Raw genomic sequence first — 25,604 nt, forward strand, 5'->3', positions numbered from 1 at the left:
TGATCAAACTATAAAATCAAATGCTAATTTAAATAATAATCTACCTTACTAAAACCGATAAATACTAATTTATTTTTAAAAAAAGGCAAATAATCGCTTTTTTAAAATAGCTAATTTAAGCGTTCATTGAATGATTAATCAGGAACTTGGAAGCTATTTTATCTGAATTTTTCTGAATAACAGTTATTGATAATTAGTTTGTAATAATTGATAATTAGTATTATGCACATAATCAGTTGTGCATTTAAGCAAAATTCAGGGGGAGGGGGTCGTATTTGACGACTTTGCCAACTAACTTTAAAATATATTTTCATCTCGAAAACCGTATTTCTCATCTCATATGCTTCTAAGTTCCAAATAAGTTCAGTATTAGCAGATCGGATCAAAATATTCACTATTGAATGCAGCAGAGAATACTTGTGCGTTTAGAGATGGGCACCCCTGCAAAAGTCCCTCCTTTGCGTTTGACTTTTTTAAAAAATTCAGTAAAAAGAAAAAAATGATCTGATAAAAAATTGTATTGTACTTTTTGTAGAATGTGCAGACAGAAGTTTACAACTCGTATTAATTTATAAACACAAGCGTTTAGTAAGCCGCACTTATATTGTATGAAGCTCAATAATTTCATTTATATTTTAGCACATGGGCAAAAATTTGTGAAGTGAATGGGTTCAAATGCCTTTTTTTTCTCAAACATATAGTAACTTTTTTCAAATAAAACACACTCTCTCTCTCTCCCACACATCAAAGCAGCTCCGGCTTCCACTTAGCATATAATAAACAAAATAAAAATGAAATTATTAGCATATAATAGACAAAATAAAAATGAAAAAATCAGGAGAATTGCGTTACATTAAATGACGAGCTAATGGGCATGGTTTAGGTTTTTTTTTTTTTTTTTTTGACTTAGATTGTTTTTGAATTGTGATGTTACAGTTCTGGTTCTTGGTAAAAACTAATTCTCATGGTGTTAGAACTTGGCACTCTTATAGCTGGGTCATTCCATACGAAATGAGCAAAATTCGCAAAAAAGTGGTGGCCGCATGGTAACAGATTTTTATGAAATTTGGTATACAGGTTCCTTTTATGCCTATATAAAAATGTCTAAAATATTTTTGCTTAAAATTTTTTATTTGAATAGTTACATGCGATTGAAAATTGGTCGAATTGAACAGCATTCTCATAAATGCTAAATGTTGCATTTTTGAAGGCTTGTATCTTATTAACTATTTAATGAAAACATAAAAGTTATATGTTGTTGCAATCTATGGAGTAGGGTAATAATTCTGATGTCAGTAAAATTTAAAAGTCTCGGTTAAAAGTTTTTATTGTTAACTTTTAATCGAGTTTCAAAAACTGAAATTATTTCAATTTTCTCAAAATTAAGCATTTTATTTTTTAATCTCAATCTTTAAGGAATGCATTAGCTTTGATGAAATTAATACCCAATAATGTGCTAAATATCATAAAAGGAATACCTTACTTTTAAAGTTGTATTTTAACTCCTTTGTCTCCAAAATCAGTTTTAAACTTAGTGACATTTTGTAAAATGATGATTTTCCCCTTCACATAGACACAAAAATTCAAATGACGGAAAATTCAGACAACTTTAAAATTTTAAAAGAATATAGAACTGTGTTTCTACTATTTGCTTGAAGAAACTCGAAATTGGTTTTTAATTTCCAAACGTAAAATAAAATTCAGAAAAATAGCATTTTGTTTGTGTTTTATGGGTCAATCCATATAGGTTCGACGGATGGGTGCGCTCGACCATCTTTAATTTTTTTGAAATTCATATCCCTAAAAGCTGGATGTGAAAGATGTTTAAAACCACTTTTATTTTTTCTCTCACCTGGACCTTTGATTTTCATCAAAAGTGATTTTCGTAGTCAAAAATGGGACTTTTAGATCTTGGCATTTTGGCCAAAATCTATTTGAATTACATTTATGACAGTTAATTTAACTCTTTGATGTTAAAGTGCATAAATTGATATTCTTGCATGCTGAGTTACGCAGGTGTAAGTTAATAATTAAAATAACGGCAACAGGTTAAAGTTCAGGGTCAAATGTAAAAATTTTACTCATTTCAAAGGGAGATAACTCGCGTAGGGGAAGGAAACACAAAATGAAATACGGCAAAAACTAATCACTGGAACCATGCTAAAAAGAATATGTAACTGTTGCTGTGTGTTTCTGCACCCTTTATTGATTACAGCCCCTCAAAAATCGGAAAAATGACAAAAATAACATTTTTAGACCCCTGTAACCAAAAGGGGATGGAATTAAAAATAAAATTTCTTGGCCAATTGGATATTCCATTCAAGTACTATACATGGTATACACATTATACATATTGTTTTTTGTATTTGGTTTGTAAAAAAGATACAGGTCTCTGAAATTGAGCAATTTTGCTAGTCAATTCACACACTAAAACAGAAATAAAAAATGTGAAAAATTCATTGCACCTTCTTAAATTACGTATATTGTGCCCTATATAATACATTAATACTGAAAAAACATATTGTATTTTTCAAAATAATTATTTTAGTTTTATAACTTAGAAATATTTGAACATAATGAGTAGTTTATACTGTATGGAACCTGTATGGATTGACCCTTATGTGAAATTACGAGAATTCAAAAAACTAGATAAACGACTCAATAGTGCAAAAGCAAACATATCTAACATTTATTTCGATTTTTAAAAAATGTACATTTTAGCAAGTACTTCATAAACATGCTTTTGAGAAAATGAAACAAGAAAAAAATGGTCAGTTTTGCTAAACTTACAATAAAAAGAACTAATGAAATTTTGCCTTAGTTCAAGTTACTCTAGTAACAAAAATACGCTGATACCAATGATTAAAATTTAGTAGCATCTAAAAGACACTTCAATATGTTATGTAAAAAAACTTGAGTAAATTTAGAGCGTTCCCTCATTTTCAAAAGAACATCTGGAATAGAAGAAAAAATGAAACTTTCGGAAGTTTTCGAATTTTTAAAGTACGATTTCGTCACCAAGAAATTCATAAACAATTACTAAATTAGAGAAGATAGTTAGTTATAGATAGTTTTTCAATCTGAATCATTTTTACTGTTACTTTTTCATTAAAAGAGCTAGAAGAGTGATTTGAAATCTGAAGTAAATTGGCAAAACTTCAATATTTGTTAATATCTCAGATTCAAAAAAAGATCCGAACAAATTTTACTTTGCTCTTTCCCAATAGAGATTTGTTTATAGAATGCGGAAATATTTATTTTTTAAGCGTACGTTTATAACTTATGGAGTTATTGAGTCACAAACTGGCAGCAATGAACTCTGAAAATTTAGGCTTAGCCTAAGCATCAATTTCTAATTTCAATAACAAAGCAACAAACAGTTTTTAAACTTCCATACTTTGCATTTCCTCATAGATATGCATGGTTTACCTAAATAAAAATTTTCATTGAAATCTGTGACATGTCAGCCAGAGCTGATTTGCTCATTTCGCATGGAATGACCCAGCTGTGAAATTTTCATTAATTTTCAACAACGATTCATACATTTTTCTGACATAAATTGAAATGCACTGGTTTGACCAGTTATGGTCACTCTAGCTTAGTAATGGTTGAGGCATACACAGAAATTTTTGAGTCCGTCACACATGACTTTTACGGTCCCTCTTCCATATTGTTAACTTCTATGGTGATAAATATATTTCAATCACCCTTTTAAAAATCTCGAGCCCCCCCCCCCCGCCCTGTGCATGCCCCTGTGTTATGGGCCAGGGTCATACTAAAAACTAAAGCTGATCATGCTCGCTGAGTTCAATTATTTTCAGGAAATACACAAAAAAGTATGTTAAAACTTATTTTTTCAGCAACATCATGAAATTTCAAGTAACCAATTCCAGCGTATTTAAATTAAAAATTGGATAAATAACCCCCATTTTTATTAAGTACTTTTATTACTTGGCCTGGTTGTCACGGAAAAATCTGAGGCCTGCTTTCGCTTATATCTCAGCAACTAAACCACTTAGGGATTTCGGGATTTCACTTAATGATTTGCTTAATTTAAAGGTACAGCTTAACGCTGAAAAATTAAAATTCTAAAATAATTTTTTTTTTTTTTTTTTGGTTAGGGTGGAAAAACAGCAAATTTCATGCAATTTCCCCATTAAATGTTTGAATATAAAACCCATTCTTACAAATTTTGTTGCCTTGCAACAGTATTGTTAATAGTAATCATAATGACTATTTTGAATCAGAGCTTTACTGGAGCAAGATGTCGTTGCTTTTTTAGGGTTTTTATCCTCATCCATGCCAATAATCGATAACAGGGCTAAGTAAAGAGACATATTTGGTTCTTTATCACAGAACGTATGTTGTGAACCATTCTTTTGCTTATATCTCAGCAACTAGACTACTTCGAGACTTCGGAATTTCACTAAATGATTTGTTTAATCTTAAAGTACAACTTAACGCTTAATAAAAATTTTGTTTAAAAACGAAAATCTTCAAAATAACGGATTTTTTTAAAAAAATACTAAGCACTTCACATGATGCACTCAAAAGGACAAAAAAACTTTTTTGTTTCAGAAAGGCAATCATATAAGAAAGGACAAAGTATTCCTGTAGTTTTCATTTATTCCAAGAAAAAGACTTCACTAACGAAGAAAAGTGCGCTCAAGTCATTTCATATCAAACATTCCCATTAAGGAAAATATGCATGTTTCAACCCTCAAATTTATGATTGAAAGCTAGAAAATGATAAAACATTCTCTACATGGCTTGAGCCGTACTTTTCTTCGTTTGTGAAGCCTTTTTCTTAGAATAATGGAAAACTACACGGATACTTAAATTGTCTTTTCCGATCTTGATAAGTTATTTTGTCATTTTGAGTGCATTATGAAAAGTGCTTAGTATTTAAAAAAAATCTGTTATTAATTGCATTTTTCAAAAGTGATTTTTGACAGATCGCTTTCAAAAGGTTCGTTTGAACCAGGGCTGCGGAGTCGGAGGGAAAATGGATTACTCCAACTCCTAGATTTTTTTAAATCTATTTTTTTATTATTATTTTTTTTCAATCCACTCCTCCTAATGGGAAGGGGGAAAACCTCAAAACACAGATTGAAATACTAATTCCTTTTTCTGAAAATTTAGCGTTGTATTTCATTGCTAACCTAAGATGTACACAACGTTAGAAACTAAACTTGAATATCAAATTTTCCAATAGTTTGGATTTTATAAGTAAGAAGACTTTAAAATCCCATGCTTTAAAATAATTGAAAAGAATTAATTTGCTCTCCTTTAATGTATAACATACAGATGTTGATCAAATCGTTTGCTTTCAATTTTTGAAAGCTGTAACTTGAGAGAAAAAAAAAAGAAAAAAAAAAACCTTTTTGCTAAGTCAAAAAACCTTTCTTGAGAAGGGGTAGTCAGCCCCGGGTGACATCCATCTGGTGGGTGACTCCCTAAGTTAATTTCACAGTTTATAAAAACAATAAGTACTTTTTTCCTGAAAAATTTCCCCCATAAATCTTAAGTTATACTTCATCTATACAATTTCAACGAAAATAGGGCACTATAGTGTGGGGAGAGGCAGGGCACATGTACGTCTGGAGCAAGTCGTACACAAAATGTGAAGGAAACATATTGTGTCATAAAAAATCCTGCATTTATCTTACTCGCAAATGCAAACCCCAGTTGCTTAAAATATCATTACAAATTAGAATTTATTGAGGTGATTTGCTGCTACTCATCGGTACCTTATAAACAATTCTATCGATAAAATTGTGAAATGAAGTTCGAAACATTATCAGATGCTTTCATTTTTTGTTATCAAGTTCAAATTAAACTTTGATTACAAAGACTAATTCTTAATAAATTTTGTTTTTAATCAATATTTAATATTTCATAAGGTGTAAAAATTAGAAATTAAAATGCTGCAAAATTTAAAATGCAAGTGCTTTTCGTTAAAAAAAAAAATTTAGCTGGACATTTTACATTACATCCATGATTTATGTAAAAAAAGTAGCAGATAATGAAAACAAGCAATAAATTAATGTTTTACATTTATTACTAATTAACATTATGGATTTTTTCTATAGTGTCATATTTGCTTATAATAATAAAACTAATGTAATGTGTCAGAAGATTTAATAAACATTGAAAAGCAACAAGATTTAAATTTAAGGTCTAAGCATTTTTTTAAACATTTAAATTAATTTAAATGAGAAAAAAATAATAAGTAAGAATTTTAATTAATATTGTGACATGGTATACTGATTCTTTCATTCATTGCATAAAAAAATGTTTCGTTGGGAATTTTCGAAGTTTTAAATTTGTTCACTATGCAGTTGTCGAATGTCGAAGTAGGGGAATGTGGGACAAAGTGAATAAGCGGGGCAAAGTGAAATGGTGAAACATTTACTCTGCTGTTAGCGCCACCTATCTAATATTTTAACTATGTAGTAAAAAATGTAGCCTATTCTAGCTAAGAAAAAAATAACTCTGAAAATCATAGAATGTGATAACACAAGCAATTTTCGAAAAATGATTCTCATATTGTAATATTTTATTGTAAGTCCAAAATTATTCTAGGTATTATTAAATGATAAATTTCTTGTGATTAACATTTGAAATATTAATTCAGACCTAATATTCGATGCAATATTTATTTAGTTAATATTAAGCCTATTAATTTTTTAATTAACCGCTGAAAATGAAAAATACCATTTCAATGCACGTTTTATTATAAAATACAATGTTCTTTCATGTACTGTAATTTTCAAAACAAATTTCCAATATGTTTATTTTGAAAAAGCTCAGTCAGCTTAACCATTTCACTTTGCTCCACATTCCCCTACTCTGCCAAAACAAATAATCGGTTTGTCTGCCGATATACAGTATACCGAATACCAAGTATTCCGTGTATCTCTAAAAAAATAGTAATAATAATAAAGAAAGAAAGAATGAATCATCAAAATTCAAAGAACTGGGTGGATAGGTTTTCAAGACGCTGTTTAGAATTTTATGCTATTTAACATTTATTTACATGGATTGCTTTTTTAAAAACTAATCTAAAGTTTGTTAGTTTTATTTTATTTTTATCCTTATTCTGGTAACTTTATCAAAATAAGTTTTTCATTTATGTTTTTCCTTTATTTATCCTTGTTGATTTCTAGCTGCTTTTTTTTTTCATTGTGCTGTAATCTAATTTTATAGTCTGGACATAGATTGCAAAGTTTTGATAATTTCGATAATTGTGTAACCTTCTCTATGGGAAAATCATTGTGTTTTATTGAAAAAAAAAAGGTCAGTTGATCATTCATTTGTTACTAAAATAATTTTAATTCACTTAAGACATTAATTATGCAATTAGTTTATTATTTGAAAATTTAAAGCTTAAAATATAATTGTGTTGTGCATTATTTTTTTATTTCCTATGTAGGCAATAAATACTTTCATTGTCAATTTGAGCGAGAAAAGTAAAACACGCGAAAATTTCGTCATAGTAATACGAGTCTTTTCCCCCTTTCTCACCACCCAACATGACCTCCACTCACTCACAGTGTACTTCTAACTCGACAATAGGAGTAGATAACACGGCATGTTCCCCCCCCCCCCCCTGCATTCCTACCTCCATGGGAAGCAATCCTTCTACCATGTATTGGCATTTATCGATGTTTAAAGATCGCCAAAACAGTTTATTTTAGACAGTGGGCAAAGATGGCGATGGAGTGGCTCAGACTTTCAGATCTCTTTATTAGGAGGGAGGTGTCCTCCACGTGACAAGCTTATCTTGATGTGTTTGACAGTTTGGGCCAGTTGGAACCTCACCGTGTTATAGTTGCAACAAATGACCTCCCCCCCCCCCGCACCAGAAGAGAAAATACTCTTATTAAAATCATTAAAATGCACATCCCAGTTAAATATTAGAAGGCAATTTCACAAAAATGCCAACTTTTATGAAAAAATTTATTTTCTTCCCCCCTTTTTTTGGGTGCCATGTTTAAGCTACTTTATTACAATATCCAAAACTTAAGTGAACAAATCTTTCACATATATATTTCTTACTATGCGTCTATTCATTAATTCAAAATTTTCGGCAATGACCTTTTATTTTGTAGACACACAACACTGCCGTGCTAAACACAAAAGTCGTATGCACTTTTTATCAAAAATGAGTTAGCCACTAAGTGGTTTTTTGTCACATATTTCACCTAAATACAATGTTTTATGGTCATATGCCAATGGGAATTTTTTTTTTCTATCAATTCTAAAAAAATCCATCTGAATCAAATACATGGAGTCGCACAGCTTAAAACAGCTATACTCAGCGGCAGATTCGACTTTTGCGTTTCGCACGGCAGAACAGTATTGGACATCTTACGAACTGAGGAACTCTTGTATCGGTATCTTTTCACTGAAAAAAAAAAACTGATTCAGTCAGGGTCGTCCTAAAAGACAACGGCGGCAAGGGCGCCCGTGTGGGGGGGCAAGAGGGGGCTCAAGCCCCCTCCCCCTTAGAATCTGGAACTTCCTATTGCTTACAGTACTTTTTTCTTTGCAAAAATGAAAAAACATTTCTTTTTCAGTCATTAATGAATAATTTATTAAAAATGTCAAACTTTAATACCTCAAATCTACTGAAATCGGTTTCTATGGGGAAAATATCTGAGCCCCCCTTAAAATTTGCATATGGGCACCCTTGAACGGCGGTTGGTGCAAATATTTTCAGGCGCCCCGCCCCCTTCAGCTTACATACAGAAATAAAGCCGACTGTAAAATACTTCAGTACACAGTGAGATGAACTTTGGTCTTTTTTCAAAGTCGTCGAACTCAGGCCATCAATTATAGTGTACGTATAATGGACAGACATACTTTCACATCTAAATCATAATATCAGTAACAAATTAAAAATACTACATCATAGAACATGCTAACTTTATGTATCAAAAAATACAGGTGTTAAATCTGATGTGTTAGCATTTTAGAAACTATTTAAGAAAAATACATAATTAAAGTGAAAAGAAAAAAAAAACACTGATAGTAACACAACAGTTTTTTCAGTTTACGGCGCGGCGCCCGGGGCAATCGTAACGTTCGCCCCCTCTGCGGACAGCCCTGTTCACAGTAATTAGCGAGGGCTCCCATATGCAAAATTTTAAGGAGGGGGGGGGGCTCAGATATATTCTCCATGGTTTAGCAGGATATTTTCCCCATAGAAACCGATTTTAGTACAGATTAGAGTTAATAAAATTTGACATTTTTAATAACTAATTCATTAATGGCTGGAGAAGAAATGTTTTACATTTTTGAAAAGAAAAAAGTACTAAAAGCAAGGAAGTTCTAATTTCAAAGGGAGGAGGGGGCTCGACCCCTCACTTGCCCCCCCCCCCCATATGGGCGTCCTTGGTGATTAGGGCGATCCTAGTTCATTAGGGCCTGCGAAGTGAAAGTATAGAAAGTAATGCGCAGCAAAAAAACTTTTATTTTTCATTATAACTATACTTTTTTTTTTTGCTAAAGTCGATCATCAAAACGTTCGGACGTCCAAATTTGAGACTTGTGTGAGCCGGGCGCCGAAAGCGGCTAATCACACTAAAATTCAACCCCAGCCAAGCATCAGGCTGACTGAAACATGCTACGCAAATGCAGATCACCCAGCTCCGCAAATAAATTCACGTAGAAATTACGCAGCAGCACGAAAATGACTACGACCTTGACAAATACCAGACTACCTTTCTGCTTTCAATCACGCTTATTTCTTTCAAGTGTATGCAATATGCATATCTGGGGTTCTTATCATTTTAGTAGACCGTACGCAATGTAATTTAGATCAGTGGTACTTAATCTTTTTTTTTCGCTCGAGCTGCAACATAAAAATAATAATGAGTTGCCAATTGTCACCCCCCCCCCCCAGAAAAATTTGAAACGACGGCAATGTGCGTATTCTTAAAAAAATTATAATGCCAATGAAGTAACTAAATAAATTATTGTTACAGTTTTTTTTTTTGTGTACGGGGGGGGGGGGAGTCAAATGAAATTGCAGAAGTAGACGAAAACAAAAGAGTAGGAATTAAAAAAAACTCAAATTTTCCTACGAATTTGGCTTATTGTTTTCCACGCACGTATAACATTTCTGATTTAACATGAATAAAAAGTCCGATTTAACATATTCGACAGGAGTTTTCCGCTTGGGGGGGGGGGTCTTCGTGAGCATGGGGAGGGGTGCCCTCCCTCTCAGACACACACACGCACACCCCTGTTTTAGAAAATATGCATCTGCATATTCAAGATTACAGGGGGAAATTTGAAAGAGAGGATTCGAATTCCCCACAACGAATGTCAAAAACTTTTCTTGGGGTTGTCCACTAATGATGTTAGGCTTTGAAGGAGGGGGGGGGGATGAAATTGCGGCAAGGGGAGGGAGGAAGAGCAAGAAGTGAGATGTGTTTAAAAAAATGCTTAAGAAAAACAGCGTGATTTGTGACAAAGGGAGAAGAGGAGGTAAGGAGGAGTGTGAATCCACTTCGTTAAAACAGGAAGGGGAGGGGGGAGGCAAGTCAAATTTGCTGAAAAAAAGTGTAAAATATGAAAAAAAAAAGATATGTTTTGGAAAAAACAATTTTGAGTTCTCACCAAGTACACACAAACATAATTCCACATACTGAGGAGATTATCTTAGATGCTTCGATCGAATTTCCAAGGAACTTCTTTAAAACGAAGATAAAAGCATCTCAAGCAACTAACTCGAGTGCAATTGGTTTCAATCTAATCAAAGTGTCCCTCATCAATTGACGATCTGTGACTAAGTAGCTCCCCCCCCCCATCCAGCTTCGATCTTAGCATCAGATAGCTGTGACCCAGATTTAATCATACAATTTAAACATGAATTTCACATTATTAAATACATTTCAAGTAATCACTGATAATAACCATGTAATGTTTAAAGGAGCAAAAAACAGCAGGATAGCAGTAACTTAATTTGGATGCAATCAAGGGCAGGAGAGGCAACTACCCTTCTCTAAGGTTGAGCGCTTTCTATCATGATGTATATATTTTTTTCTAACTCTTTTCTGACTTTTCATAGGAAGTAACGTTTTTGTTCAATTATTTGGGCTTATTTTTTCAATCTTGTATTATTTCACCAAAGTTTACGAGTAAACTATATAATAGAGAAAATTGCAAAATTTTAGAAATCTTGATTGAATGCGAAATGCTCTTAACATTCATAAAATTGCTTTCAGGGTGAATTGAGTATGGGATGTTAGCTGCTGTTTTGAATTCTCATCAACTATGGTACATATTAATTCAACTAATATCAGTGCTTTTGGACGTGACAAATTATTATATCACCTTCAAATATGTAATCTTTTATATGTGCGCTTTTTTTAAATACTTTTTGTAGTAATTATGTCAACTTTCCGTTTCAGACCATCATCAAATTTTGGAAAAACAAATAGTTGCTATCATACTGCAGCGTTAAGTCGACGGAGCAATTTCTATTGCAGGAGAAATGCCTTAAGCGACAACTTAATCCTTCTCTCCTCCTGAAAAAAGTAACACATTTTTAATGCTTTTTTTCTACATGCTTTCAAAATGAAAAAAAAAAAAAAAAAATTCTACTCAAAAATTTCAAGTTTAAATAAAAGTAATAAAGTAAGAGTAGTTTTACTCTTACTTTATTTTTATGGTACAACAAATCAATTATGACGCGAAAATTTAAAATAAATTTTTATTTAGTCTGGGTTTTGTTCTCAACCCCCCCCCCCCTTCCCTAGTGGCCTGTTGTTGTATGTCTGCTTGTCCCTTCCTAATGTGAATATTGGCTACGCCCATAGATGCGATGGAGAAATTTGGAGTTCAAATCTGCAATTCACACACAGGTTAATCCATACAAGTCCGACGGATGGGTGCGCTAGACCATTTTTAATTTTTTTGAAACTCATATCCCTAAAAACTGCATATGAAAGGTGTTTAAAACCTCCTTTATTTTTCCTCTAAACTGGACATTTGATTTTTTTAGAAGTCATCAAAAGTGGTTTTCGTAGTCAAAAATGTGACTTTTAGACTTTGCATTTTGGCCAAAATCTATTTGAATTACATTTATGGCAGTTAATTTTACGCTTTGATGTTAAAGTGCATAAGATGATAGTCTTACATGCTGAGTTACGTGGCTGTAACTTAATAATTAAAAAAAAAAAAATAGTAACAGGTTAAAGTTCATATCAAATGAAAAATTTTTACTCATTTCAAAGGGGGATAACTCGCGTAGGGGACGGAAACATAAAATGAAATATGGTAAAAACTAATCACTGGAACCACGCGAATAGGAATATGTAACTGTTGCTGTGTGTTTGTTCAACGAAAATTTAACTTATCGAATTTAGTAGCTTGCAAAAAAATTATGCGAAAAAGACTTTAAATAGCATCATGAGAAAAGTGATATTATGGCAAGCGTGAATAAGGTTTAAGGTAGCCGCTCGCGCTCAAATTATACAGCACAGAATGATAAATAAATAAATAACATCCACACGGAGAAGATAGCAGCTCGGATAACAATATTTTGACAGCATCATAAGTTGACTCTCGGATTCTGGAGATTATTACGATAAAAATCATTGTTTAAAGTACGATAAGGAGGTAGGTATACGCCAGATTTTCAGTCAAAATTTCTTTTGGAACGGGAGGTGGGGGGATTCCAAAACGCCTTGTCTTGCTACAGCATGTTAAAAATTTTTAACTCTCAACTGGTAGGGTCATTTTTTTTATTTCCTTTTTATTTTCAACGTAAGTGACGTGGCAACAGCAGATCAAGCTTCTAGTTTTTAAGGAATCCATATCGAAAAGGAAGAGGGTCAAAGTGCAATTTTCGGGTACTAATAGGAGATCAGGGGCAAATTTTTGGAAAGTGGGTTATAGGCTAGATTTGGTCGTTTAAGAAGGGCTCCAGCGGCACCCTCTGATAGGTGGGGAGTAGTAACATCAACATTCTATTTCTTGTGCACTCCACAAAATTTAGCAAATTAAAGTAGGTAAACCAATGATTTTCGTACTATTCATTTATACAAATACAACTGGAATGGTACCACAGTAAGCGATCGCGGATCCAGAGAGAGGGGGGAGGGGGCACCTACAGAAGAACTGATCATACAAACTGCGTTTGAGCTTATATTCACCACTGACTCCCTTTTTGTACCCAAAATCCCCCTTCGTAAGTGAAACATTCATTTAAAGCATTACAACACGCTTGTGTCCAATTCTGGGGTGGAAGACACCTTATTTCACGAATTAAGGGTTGAAAAAAAGTTTTTTTAATAACAGACACACATAATAAAAAAAAAGAAAATTAATTTGAATTTTGAAATTTTGAATTCAAATTATGTTTTCGCAATCGCAAACTGAGACGGGATCCTACTCATTGGAGTTATTGTTTCTAGAAACAGCTCCTGCCCCCCCCCCCCCCCAAGCCTGTCTCCCCTCCTGGGCGGTTACGTGTGCATAGTTGTGTGTGTAAGTGTGTAGGTTTGCGTGTGTGAGTAGACCTGTGTGTATGCACATTGGCGTGTGTGTGTATGTGTGTGTGTGCGCGCGTGTGTGTGTAGGACATGGACGCCTCCGACCAGGAGAAGCGGATAGCTCAAGATCGGAGCAGCCGCGCCGCCTGCAGAGGACGGTGGGTGGTGGTGCTGCAGAGGCTTCTGGTTCAAGCTGAAAAAGGCACGGAACATCAAAAACGGTCAAATGAGAACAATAAGCAATCGTGATTGCTCAAAAAAAAGGGGAAGAAAAGAAAAAAAAAAGAAGTCTTAAAATACATCACTGCACACTTTTTAAATAAATGTAACACAGGAAGATCAAAATGTTAAACGTTTTCCAGAGATAAAGGCAGTTTTCACACACTAAATTTTAGCACCGGCCATTTTGAAATGAATGCATTACACGCTTGATAACACAGCGGAACGGCCCGCCATCACGACACTGTCATTTCACAGCGGCGCATCTTCTCATTTGGTTTGGCCGCATTAATCAATGATGAGGAAAGGACTGCATGAACTCTTTGTGCATGTTCGACCTTTGTAAACAATGCAGACATTGACTTTGCTCGCCTACTATGAGATAACGACGAGCCTTCGATTGCCCGCTTCGATTGAGGGGCAGACGTTAACCCGTGGTGATCCGATTTTATAACGGTCAATGGAGGTATGATAAAGATGGAGGCTGAGATGGAGCGCAAGATAATGAGCCCAGAATTTCCATTCATTCGCCGAGAAAATTTTTTGAGATTTTTTTAAAAGGACCTTGCTAAACATCTTCAATTGGGTTAGGATACTTTGCATCAAAGTTTAACGTACAGTCGCATCTTGATAACTTGAAGCTTATAACTCAAATATTCCTTTATCTCGAAGCTTTCATCGGGTCCCTAACTCTTGAGACTATTGTGGAAACTTCAAATAACCCAAACTACCTATAACTCGACCGTTTCAGCCGGTCCCTTGATACTTCGAGTTATCGAGAGTTAACTGTATTTTTTATTCCAAAAATAATTAAAACTTCAGAAAATTTTATGAAAAACTCGATCTATTAGCAGTTTTATAGCTTGAATACGCCATCTTGTGGTGATTTAAAAAATTAGCCAAGATGTAAAACATTTCAATTTGGCGCGAACAAGGCAAGTCTCTCATTGGACAGGTCACATAAGTGGTTCGATTTTGGATTTACCATTTTCAGCCGCCATTAGCCAGAGACTGCAGCGACTTCTATAGTTTATTTGATTTGCGAATCAATTTAAAGCTCAATTTATTTAGGTAGTCAACTTGAATAATCATTGATAAATGATGTTCGCATTTTGTGCATGATTGAAAAAAGGTTACCGCGCTACCATTTTACAGAGACATGTAACAAATACAGGAAAAAAAAAACATCGGTTGAATTTTAATGAGGTAAAAAATGTAGAAAGAAAATGCTTAACATATACTTAAAATACACCGCCAGCTCAGTTATTCCATCCGAGGACTGCAGTTTCGTGCTTTTTAGCACTCATCAGCCCGGAATAGGAATCACATGAGCTGGAGGTGAAAAACCTCTTAATGGAGCCAAGAGAGCCAAACAAACTGGTAGCTAATGCAGAATTAGCAAACCAGATGAGCGACCGTTTGTTTGGCTCTCTTGGCTCCATTAAGAGGTTCTTCACCTTCAGCTCATGTGATTCCTATTCCGGGCTGATGAGTGCTAAAAAGCACGAAACTGCAGTCCTCGGATGGAATAACTGAGCTGGCGGTGTATTTTAAGTATTTCTGCCTTAGCCTTGGCTTTAGGGCGGTAACTTACAACAAGATGCTTAACACATATTTAAATCGCGTAAATGAGGAAAGAGAAGGTCAAGTTTCAATTATGATTCTCATTCAGATAAAACAGCAACGACGGTCGATTTTGACCATTAAAGTCTTATCAATCAGGGATGAAAACAGCCCGAAGTCAAAAAAGAGAAAACATAGCGAGACTTAAAATTTGAATATGTATATATTTTTTACACTACGCGAAATTATATTGATACTATACTGTCTATTAAATATTAATAGATATTTTTTTACTAGTAGAAATGCTAACAAATGAATAAATCCCAACAAAACATAAATGTGAAAAAGAAGCCAAGTTCGGTTGAAATGAGGTGCGGGAAAGACGGTGTCACCGACAAAAAAAGTTCAGATCTAAACAGTTACCAAGTTTCATAGCAGTTCCTCATAGAAGTTGGATTTTCCCATGTTCTTCAATTCATTTAGAAAACAATTTTTTCCTTGCTTTGATAATGGATTTTAAACTTGCGGCAAGTTTTAGTCATCACTATTTTTTTTTTTTTTTTTTTTTTTTTCAAACTTGCCAAGTTTTAAATCCAATATCAAAGAAAGTAAAAAATTATTTTCTAAATGAATTGAAGAACATGGGAAAATCCAACTTCTATGAGGAACTGCTATGGAACTTGGTAACTGTTTAGATCTGAACTTTTTTTGTCGGTGACACCGTCTTTCCCGCACCTCATTTCAACCGAACTTGGCTTCTTTTTCACATTTATGTTTTGTTGGGATATCATTACTTTTTGAAAAGCTAAATCAAAGGTTATGTTCTAATTTAGACAGTTATAAATGCAAAAGCGTATATTACAAATATATGATTTCCATTTTTTTCCCTGCTGTTATGGTGCACTGGTTTGCGATTTCTTTTTATTAGAAGTTATGAAGATATTTTGATTACTGGGGACTTGGCGCGATCGCCAATTTTGGGCAATAATAATTTGTTTTTCCATTTATCAGCAAGGCCAACATACATTAGCTCTTGGTCTTTGGCTTCCTCAAATTTGTCGACAATTAGGAAAATTGCTAAGACTCATCTCAAAATCTGTCTGGAGTTTCTTTATTGTTCGGAGGGATTATCTTAACGTAGATCGTAAAATATGCAGAATTTGCGAAAATATTTCTCAATTGTTGAAGTTATTGCTGCCACTTTTGCTCCTCCTGTAAAATTTTGCATTTAATTGAGATCTAAAGTTTTTTAACCGACTTCAAAAAGGAGGCGGTTATCAATTCATACCGTATGTATATTTTTTTTTGTTTGTCCACTCATAGCGTCTCACCTAGTGAACCGATTTTGATGATTCTTTCTTTAATGGATAGGGGATGGCTCAACTTAGGTCCCATTACTTTGTTTGACCATATTTGTTCTTTAGAAAAAAAGTTATGGGCAAAAAACAGTAAATTTTATGCAATTTCCCTATTAAATGATTTTGTAGCGAAGTTCGCACTTTTCATCCGTGGATAACGGTGGCTCAGTGGTAGAATTCTCGCCTCCCACACGAGCGACCCGGGTTCAAATCCCGACTAGGACAAAGTGAATTTTACTAAAATTTCGTTTCTACTGTTTCCCGTATTTTCTCGAATCTTCTATTAATTTCTGTATCTTTCCAAGTCTAGAAAGTTCCAGCACTTTCTCAAGTTGTATATAAGGAGATGTAACGTTCATTCGTGGTTCTGAATAAAGATCTCGAGTTGAGACTAACGAGTATTCGCTTCATTTGGCTTTCACATTGTCTTCGCTGTCTTCATCTACGCGACAATAGGAAACTCATTGTTATAAAACTTTGGTGCCCTATAACAGTAACATTAATAGTAATTGTAATGATAATTTTGAATGAAGGCTTCTCTGAAGCATGCATCAAATTTCTTCAAGGGATATTTCAATAATGGGGAATCTGGCGCTGTGGTCTCATTTTTGGCGTAAATAATTTTATTTTAGTAACCCTGCTGATTTATAGTAACCCTATGTGAATTATCAAAATCTTCCTTTCTTCAGTGCTATTGCTCCATAGTAGGGGTAAACCTAACCTGGAAGCGAGGTGATGCAGTGATTAGGATCTGCTTAGCCTTCACAATGCTACCATTAGGTTTTACTCAACTACTCTGTAGTATTTTTATCGTTATCATCTATGCCGATAACAGATGATCGGGGCTAAGTAAGAAAATACAGGATTGCATCATGAGCAACTTAGATGCTGTGCAATGTAAATTAGTTAGGAAAAACGCAATACTTAAATGTTTACAATTAAATTAACTACATATGATTTCCAGAGAGGAGCAAAGATAAGTTTTTAGTGCCAATCGCTTAAAGTTTAACGCGTGTCAATAGTTTTTTTTTTTTTAGTATGGAGCATTTTTGAAAAAAAATGTGAAGTTTCGTGATGGTAACTTCTTATTATTTCTGAAATACGTACATTTCCACTAAAAAGAATGAAATAAAAACATTTTGAAAAAAAAAAAAATAGAACCGACTTCAAAATTGCTCTAAAAAGTGAAAAATAATTTTATTCTTTAAACACCATCGATAATGCTTTTAAACATAATTTTTGAAGTTGGCGCAAAAACGATAGATAAAATCATTCACAGTCATAACTCAAATACAACTATAAATTTAACCAGGACCAGTTTCTTCACTATCACATACATTATGCATTGATGACAGCATATTTGAATAGCGATATAAATGTTTCGTTCGTAACTTAGGATGCTTTTTCTGAAAAAAAATATGAACGAAGCATGGTTACACTGGATTTTACGTTTTGTTTTTGCGCCAACTTCAAAAATTATGTTTAAAAGCATTATCGATGGTGTTTAAAGAATAAAATTATTTTTAACTTTTTAGAGCAATTTTGAAGTCGGTTCTATTTTTTTTTCAAAATTTTTTTTATAAAATTTTAAAGCCGGTTATTTTTGATTTTAAAGGCTTAGCTCTAGATTTGGGATTTTAATTATTTGATGTATCATTTTTACTTTCTTCTATATCTAATATATAGAAGAAAGTATTGGATTCGTGCAAATTTTCGAATTTCGAATTTTGACGGATTCGAACGTTTTGGGGTGTGCTGAGTCCATTTCGACTATTTTTGGAAAATGTCTGTCTGTCTGTGTGTGTGTGTGTATGTATGTATGTGTGTGTGTGTGTGTGTATGTATGTATGTGTGTCACGTCTGTGTGTGACCAGTTTTTTGTGGCCGCTCTACAGCAAAAACTACCGCATGAAATCGAACGAAATTTGGTACACATATGTGCCCGTATGTGAACTTGTGCCCGTTGGTTTTTGGCGCGAATTCCTCCAAGGGGGGTGAAGCAGTGGGACGTTTTTTGAGTTACGCGTGCTTGCTATTCCTCAGGAAGTAACTGGCGGAATCAAACAAAATTTGGTCCATATGTTGCCATTAACAGGAGCAGGTGCTGATTCAATTTTGGTGTCAATAACTCAAAGGGGGGTTGAGCTATAGAACGTTTTTTGTCGTCAATTGTGACTGCTGTATCTCAAGAAATAACGAACGGAATCAAACAAAATTTTTTTGACAAGTAGCCCTTAGTGGGTATAAGAGCTGATTTTATTTTGGTGTCAACAGCTAAAAAGGGGGTAGCGCAATCGCCCGTTCTTTTTTTCCATTGTGAGTGCCCTATCTCAAGAAGTAATGCTACGTTCTGGTTGAAATTTGGAATATATGTGAATCCGTACGTAAACAGGCTTTGGTTCAATTTTGACTCCAATCGCTCCAAGAGGTGTTGATTTTTTTTTTTTTTTGCGAATAAAAATAGTTTTATTAATGCAACAATAAGAAAGATAAATCGTAATAGATTGTCGTCTGCGTATTTCTCGTGATTTTAATTGTATGGAAATGATCGGAAATATTATCTCAATGATTTAAAATTTTTAACTGTTGCCATCTTATGTTTGTTAATAAATAAAATATTTGTAATTAATTCAAGTAAGGCTTTTAAAGTAACTTTCAATTTTCGCTCTTTGCTTTGCTTTTACAATAATTCAGACATTGGGATGGTCGTCAAGTTTTTGCATGTGTAATTTTGTTTCTGTTAGGAATATTGCTTCCTCGTCAAGCATGGGGAGGGATCAGAAAAAGGAAAAATATAGAAGAAAGTTTCGTGATGGCCACAACATACTAGTTCATTTTAGCGGAACTTAAAGTATTGTTTCAAGCCCCATTTTGGTTAGAAATTAAATTGGTAATTTAAAACTTCAACAACCTTGTTTTTGGCAACGTTTGACGAGCCCATTTGTTTTTTATTTATTTGGCGAAATATTTTTCAAATCGCGCGGCGAAGTGATTACGCCGTGATGCTCATAAAAAATAGCACAGTTTTTTGCTATTTTAATGTAGTTTTTTGACTTTTTAGATTTTTCCCTTTACATATGCATGAAAATCTATCTTTATGCCAAATTTCAAGTGTGTGAGACTCTTGGAAGTTCGTAAACATTTTGTTGAGTGAGTGAGTCAGTGTAAAAAATGACACTTTTCAGATAGCAATAATTCCATAACTATAAGAGATACATACATGAAATTTAGGATTATAGGTCTGCTAGGCAGCTCTATTAGACATACAAAATTGCAAGCACGTAGATTTAATAGTTTTTGAGAAATGAGGGAATCAAAAGTTTCTTGAAATGGTTCGTGTAAGATACACACTGGCAGATGTGTCGCCTGCTTTCCGAACTTGGCTGACACACTGCCGTGTGTCTAAATAAAATAAGCTTGCATTTATTTAAGATTTTAACAGATCAATTCCATTTACCACTTTCAATTTCCCATAGCCCACAAATCAGGTGAAATTAAAACTTTGTAATGTGACCATATAATGCTATAAAACTCCCATATAATTAAACACTTAATACAACCTGAATCATTTGACACCATAATTACAAAATGACATCATCAGTGTGGCTAACCTTGGAGAAACAATTTGAGAAGCATTTTGAAATTTTGTGGAGCAGCTGGGTATACTCAATAAAAATCAGTAAAAAACTAAACCCAATCTAAAACTTTTTGAGCTTTGATGGTCATTTTAAGAACTAGCATAAAAAAGGATTATTTTTAAATTGATAAAAAAAGTTTTAAACACCATGTCATAATTTGAGAATATAGGCATCATTAATTTCCTATATTTACGTGTCTGTCATTATAAAATAGCACAGTATAATTAAAATAAAATTGAATTCATTAAGATCTTCAACAGCTATACCTTTAGTAAGCCTGATAAGCATTAAAACTAGATTTAAAGAATGATGTTGGATTAAATTAACTCGGATGGAATAGGATAAACATTTTTAAATGGGCGTGGCAGTCTTCATAACAAAAATAAATAAATAAAGTATAAGAATGGTTGAAAATATTAGTCTACAAACAGGTATTAATGTCTAAGCAGCAGAATGGCATAGCAGATAAAAATCAGAGAGTGTTACAGAAGCGGATGCAATCGGATTTCAAAAGCTACATCTAAGAATTGCACCCACCGTCACCCTCCAGCATTACCCCCTCCACTCCTATTTCACCCTCTTCACCAACAGCAAAAAGTTCCTTACTTCTTTCTACTAAAGAAAGAACGTGTGCCTCAGCAAGAATCCTGATGGGAAGGTCGAGGCAGAAGGGAGGTGAGGGGGTATTTGAGCGATCGCTAGAAAATGGTTGTGAAATGGGCGTGGCAAAACAATGAGCGTACAAGTCCTACGCAAAAAATAGAATACATACAAGAAGGGTTGAAAATATTAGTCTACAAAAAGTTATAAAGGCTTAAGTGATAGGATGGCATAGTAGACAAAAATGAGCGAGTGTTATGGAAGCGGATGCAATCGGATTTCAAAATGCATAAACGCTGACGCTTTCTACGTCATTCTCGAGCCTTTTCCCCTCACCACCCACGAAACGAAGTTCCTTTCTTCTTTCTACCTTGAGAAGAACGTGATCGCGATCGATAGCTTGAAAATGCTCAGCGGCCGGGAAATGAAAAAAAAAAAATGCAAAAAGCGGAACCGCGGAAGATTTTCATCCCTGAATTGCAAAAAGAACTCACTTCTGATATCAAGTAAAAACTATTTGTGTTTGACTCTGAGCTAAAATAAACTGCCAGTTACTAACCCATAAAATAAAATTTCAAGAAAATGCAAAACTTGCTTTTACCCGACGGTCGTACGTCATATCAAGATGGATTTCGAAGACTTGAACTGAACACAGATAAAATTTAAGTTTATTAGTTCTGGTCTCGTTAAAAATATATTTATTATTATTTTTTCGATACCTGGGAAAATACGAAAGAGGTAGGAATTTTTCAAGCCAAGAATTGTTGAAATTGTTACTGCAAACTTATTTTTTAAATACGATAATACGAAACTTGTTTTTTAGAAACAAATTACTGACAATATTTGCTTCAAATTCGCAACATTCCTAATAATATCGAGTTTAGATGATCAATCGTTTTGGAAGTTTCCAGAAAATAGTTCTCGATTCGTGACACTGAACATAACAACGAGCCACATGGATAAGCTCCCAGTTATTTCAAAGAATGTTAGAAATACATGATGGTCTAAGCCACTAACTCAATGTCATACGAGTCTTAATAACCAAAGAATTTACAATACGAATAATTCCAAGAAAACAATCAGTATCTTTCACAAAAACTGCAAATTTTTGTTTATTTCTCCATTTAAAATCCCCCAAAACGTTGAATTATTCTTCCCAGTGTGACACTAGTTAGCACATCCCTTTATGGTTCTATTTTTTGCCAAACTGCTTGAAATATTTCATTAACGGCGTTTTTGAAATCTTCCTGATCCACAACGTATTTTTTCATCAAGACTTTATTGCAACATATTTCGCTTCAAAGCTACTTTCATTCGCACATCCACAAACTGTCGAATATTTAAGTCTACAATCAAATCCCGAGAACTTCATCTTGGTCGCGTAAATAAAGGGAACCTTTTGCCACACCCAATATTGTTAAGGGTTTAATCACTGCTTCTGTTTTTGGATAATCATCTGAAAAATAAATATAATTTTTCCAACTTTTAAATAGTGAATGAAAACGCAGACGAACAGACTAGAAACAATAAGCAATCAGACTGCTTCATAAATTATTATAGCTTTATTCTTTAAATGCGAACCACAGCCTGAAACAAGTTAAAATCCTTATATCTTAGTAAAGATTCAATCGAAAGATATTTTAGTAAATAATAATAGTAAGCATCTTGCTCTAGACAAGAGATTCCTAAAAACCCAGGCCACAACGAACCCCCAATAGAAAACACACCAACTTTGCGGACCAAAACATTCAATATCACAAGATGAACACATCGATTATTTTCAACGCCTGAGAATTTTTTGGCCAAGCACATTTTGAAAGAATAAACATCATATTGCCATCCGTGCAATTTTTCTCATAAAACAGATTTGCAACGATTGGAGTTTGCAACACATGCTAAAGGAGATGGATGACGCTTTTATGCGACATCCAATCAGCAGTCTCCAAAAATTTATATGCTCTCTAGCAAAGTAAAGGTTGATCATATGCCTCCGGGATCAGAGCACAGCGCTGTTATGTCTGTTTTCGTTGCTGGCTTTGAGAAACGAGGCTGTTGTTGAAGCACGTTTTCAACACTCATCGAATTACCAGATAGTTTTGTCCTATGCAATATGTAAATGCAGGGACATCACTCTTAGAAGGCTTGCAGCTCTCCCTCAGGAGCTCTACAACGAAGTGAACTTCAACTGGGCTTTGAACCAAAAACTCAAACAATCATAAGAAGTTGATTGCAAAAATAAAAATATATTTTTTTTTTATAAATTATCTATCATTTTAAGGCTAGATTATTATAAACAACATTTCAGCCCTGGAGAAAACATTAAAGACCGAGCATCGAGAAAGTGATTGTGACAGAAGCCTCTCCACATTTCATTTTTTTTTGATGGGGGGGGGGGGGCATGCTCTTTTTTGTGCAAATTTTATAAATTTAATGCAACTGAATTTTACTCGTTTTGGACGAAAAAAAGTATTATATATGATTTAAGAGAATATTAGCTCAGAGTGGGATAAAACTGAAATTAAACTTATTTTATTTTTTGTTTAGGCATTATATTAGGCATTTTTATTAGCTTTGGAGAATTTTTTATTGGACATTGAAGGCGCTTTTGAAGGTCCGTTTTTGCCGTTCGCTTTTTTATTAAGTGTTTTGTGCGATCGAGATTTTTGTGAAAAATTTCATCAAAGGGATAAAAGTGATCCACAACAGTCCTCATGTATTACTTCTGTTAGCGGTCATGTCTTCCATTTCATAAAGCAGTAAAAATATTATTAATTTTTAATGGTGAAAAATAATTTTGTGGGAAAGAAAAAATATTAATCTAATTTCAAAGAAATTAATCATAAATTTTGCACAGATGTTTGTCTCCAGTAGCGTAACTACGGGTTGGCATGAGTGGCTCTCGCCAGGGGCGCAGCAGTCTGGGGGGCGGCATTTCGACTACTTAAGAAAAAAAAATTTAAGAGTTTTTTTTTATTATTACAGAGTTTGAAAAATGCTTTTAAAAAATTAAAAAAAAAAAAAAACCTCGCAAGAAAAAGAGCTAGAGGGGGTATATATATATAATCTACTGAGAAGGAACATTGGGCATCATTGAAAAGAATTCTAAAAAGAAAATAAGAAAAAAAATTACATTGCTGCCTCTATTTGTCGAATCAATTGATAAAAATGTTCCTAAAAATTTTTTTTTTGCAGGTCACAATGACCTCCGGTGACTTCCCACGTGGGCGACCCTAGGGGGGGGGGCGCAATTTCTTTAGTTCGCCAGGGGCGCTAGACCCCATAGTTACGCTACTGTTTGTCTCCCCTCAACGTATTTTTTCAAGCGGAAATTCTCTTCCCTAACAGAAAAATTGTTAAAAAATTTTACTTCCTCAAATCTTAAATTGTAAACAACAGCCGATTTTTTAATATTTTAAAAATATATTTTGGAAGTTTTAGCGTCTCACATCTGAGTCGCACACAATCGCACGCAAATGTTTAAGACCGGATGGAATTTCAAATGCCACAGAAATCAAGGATTAAGCAAGATATTTCAAAAAATTTCGTTCGATTTCATGCGGTAGTTTTTGTTGTAGAGCGGCCACAAAAAACTGGTCACACACAGACGTGACACACATACACACACACATACACACACACATACAGACAGACAGACATTTTCCAAAAATGATCGAAATGGACTCAGCACACCTCAAAACGTTCGAATCCGTCAAAATTCGAAATTCGAAAATTTGCACGAATCCAATACTTTCTTCTATATATTAGATATAGAAGAAAGTAAAAAGGAGTTCGTTAGAAGAAATAGCCTCCCCGTCCCCCGGGAACTGCAACAAGATCCACCAAGCACACATTCCACAATTTGACAAAAGAGCGAAACCGGGAAAGAAATTCCTTTTCAAAACAGCACACAAAAACACTTTTGTTTACACGCCCCCACCCCAGCCCCCACAAAGGAACTGCCACGTGCAGAAATTAATGAATGAAATACTCACGAAACGCAGACAGGCATTCCCCCATCGCTGAGCATCCTGAAAAGGTATATCCAAGAGGCTGACAGATTCCTGACTGCTGTGGCAACCGCAGCTGATTCTGAACTGAGCCACCAGCCAAGAATGCAATCGGGAAGAGAGAACTACACCACCGCGGGCAATCCAGCAGACGAGAAAAACTCGCAGACGAACCGAAGTGATGAAGCGATGGCAAACTTTTCGCCTGAACTGAACTCGTGCTGTTAGGTGTCGATCACCTGAAGAACATTTGCGTAAACATCTGGCTGTTTCTCTCAAATACAAACCCGCTTAATATCTAAGGCGCCCCGAACTCAAAATTTTCGGGACGACGAAAATTCTTAATCGCCGAATGATGACAATTTTGCCGAATGGAACTCCGAATTTCGCCGAATGATATTGCAGAATGGGTACTCCAAATTTTGTCGAATCGTCAAACAAAATTTGCCAAATTCGGAAATTTTTGGAAGGTCACAGTGACCTTCCATCGGGGCGCCCCAGTTTGAGATTTGGAAATACTGTGCATTCAGGCCTGTTAGTACTTGGAAAATTATTGCTAGTCTGTGAAACAAATTAGGTTCTGTACAAAGGAAATGATTAAGACAGAGACAACGAGTCAAATATTTTTTGCTAGGGAAAATTGTCCTGCTGTTACACAGCTCGTGCATTTGTTAATTTAGCCGTATTTTAAAATTAGCATAAAAATGCTGT

At 34.3% G+C, this 25,604-nt stretch overlaps 1 protein-coding gene across 2 annotated transcripts in view; it reads right to left on the minus strand.

Moving 5' to 3' along the window:
• LOC129221939 (serine/threonine-protein kinase PAK mbt-like) overlaps positions 1–25,604 on the minus strand; it is a 74,441-nt gene that overhangs the window by 27,974 nt on the left and 20,863 nt on the right. Inside the window, exon 1 of one of the 2 annotated variants that reach the window (XM_054856322.1) lies at positions 24,879–24,931. The exons of the other annotated variant lie outside the window; for it this stretch is intronic. Coding sequence (XP_054712297.1) covers positions 24,879–24,913 — 35 coding nt within the window. The 5' untranslated portion in view covers positions 24,914–24,931. Of the gene's footprint in view, positions 1–24,878; positions 24,932–25,604 lie in introns of those variants that run through there. 2 annotated transcript variants of the gene reach the window in all.

This window comes from Uloborus diversus, chromosome 5, assembly GCF_026930045.1.
Source record: "Uloborus diversus isolate 005 chromosome 5, Udiv.v.3.1, whole genome shotgun sequence".
In the NCBI taxonomy this organism is placed as follows: Eukaryota; Metazoa; Arthropoda; class Arachnida; order Araneae; family Uloboridae; genus Uloborus; species Uloborus diversus.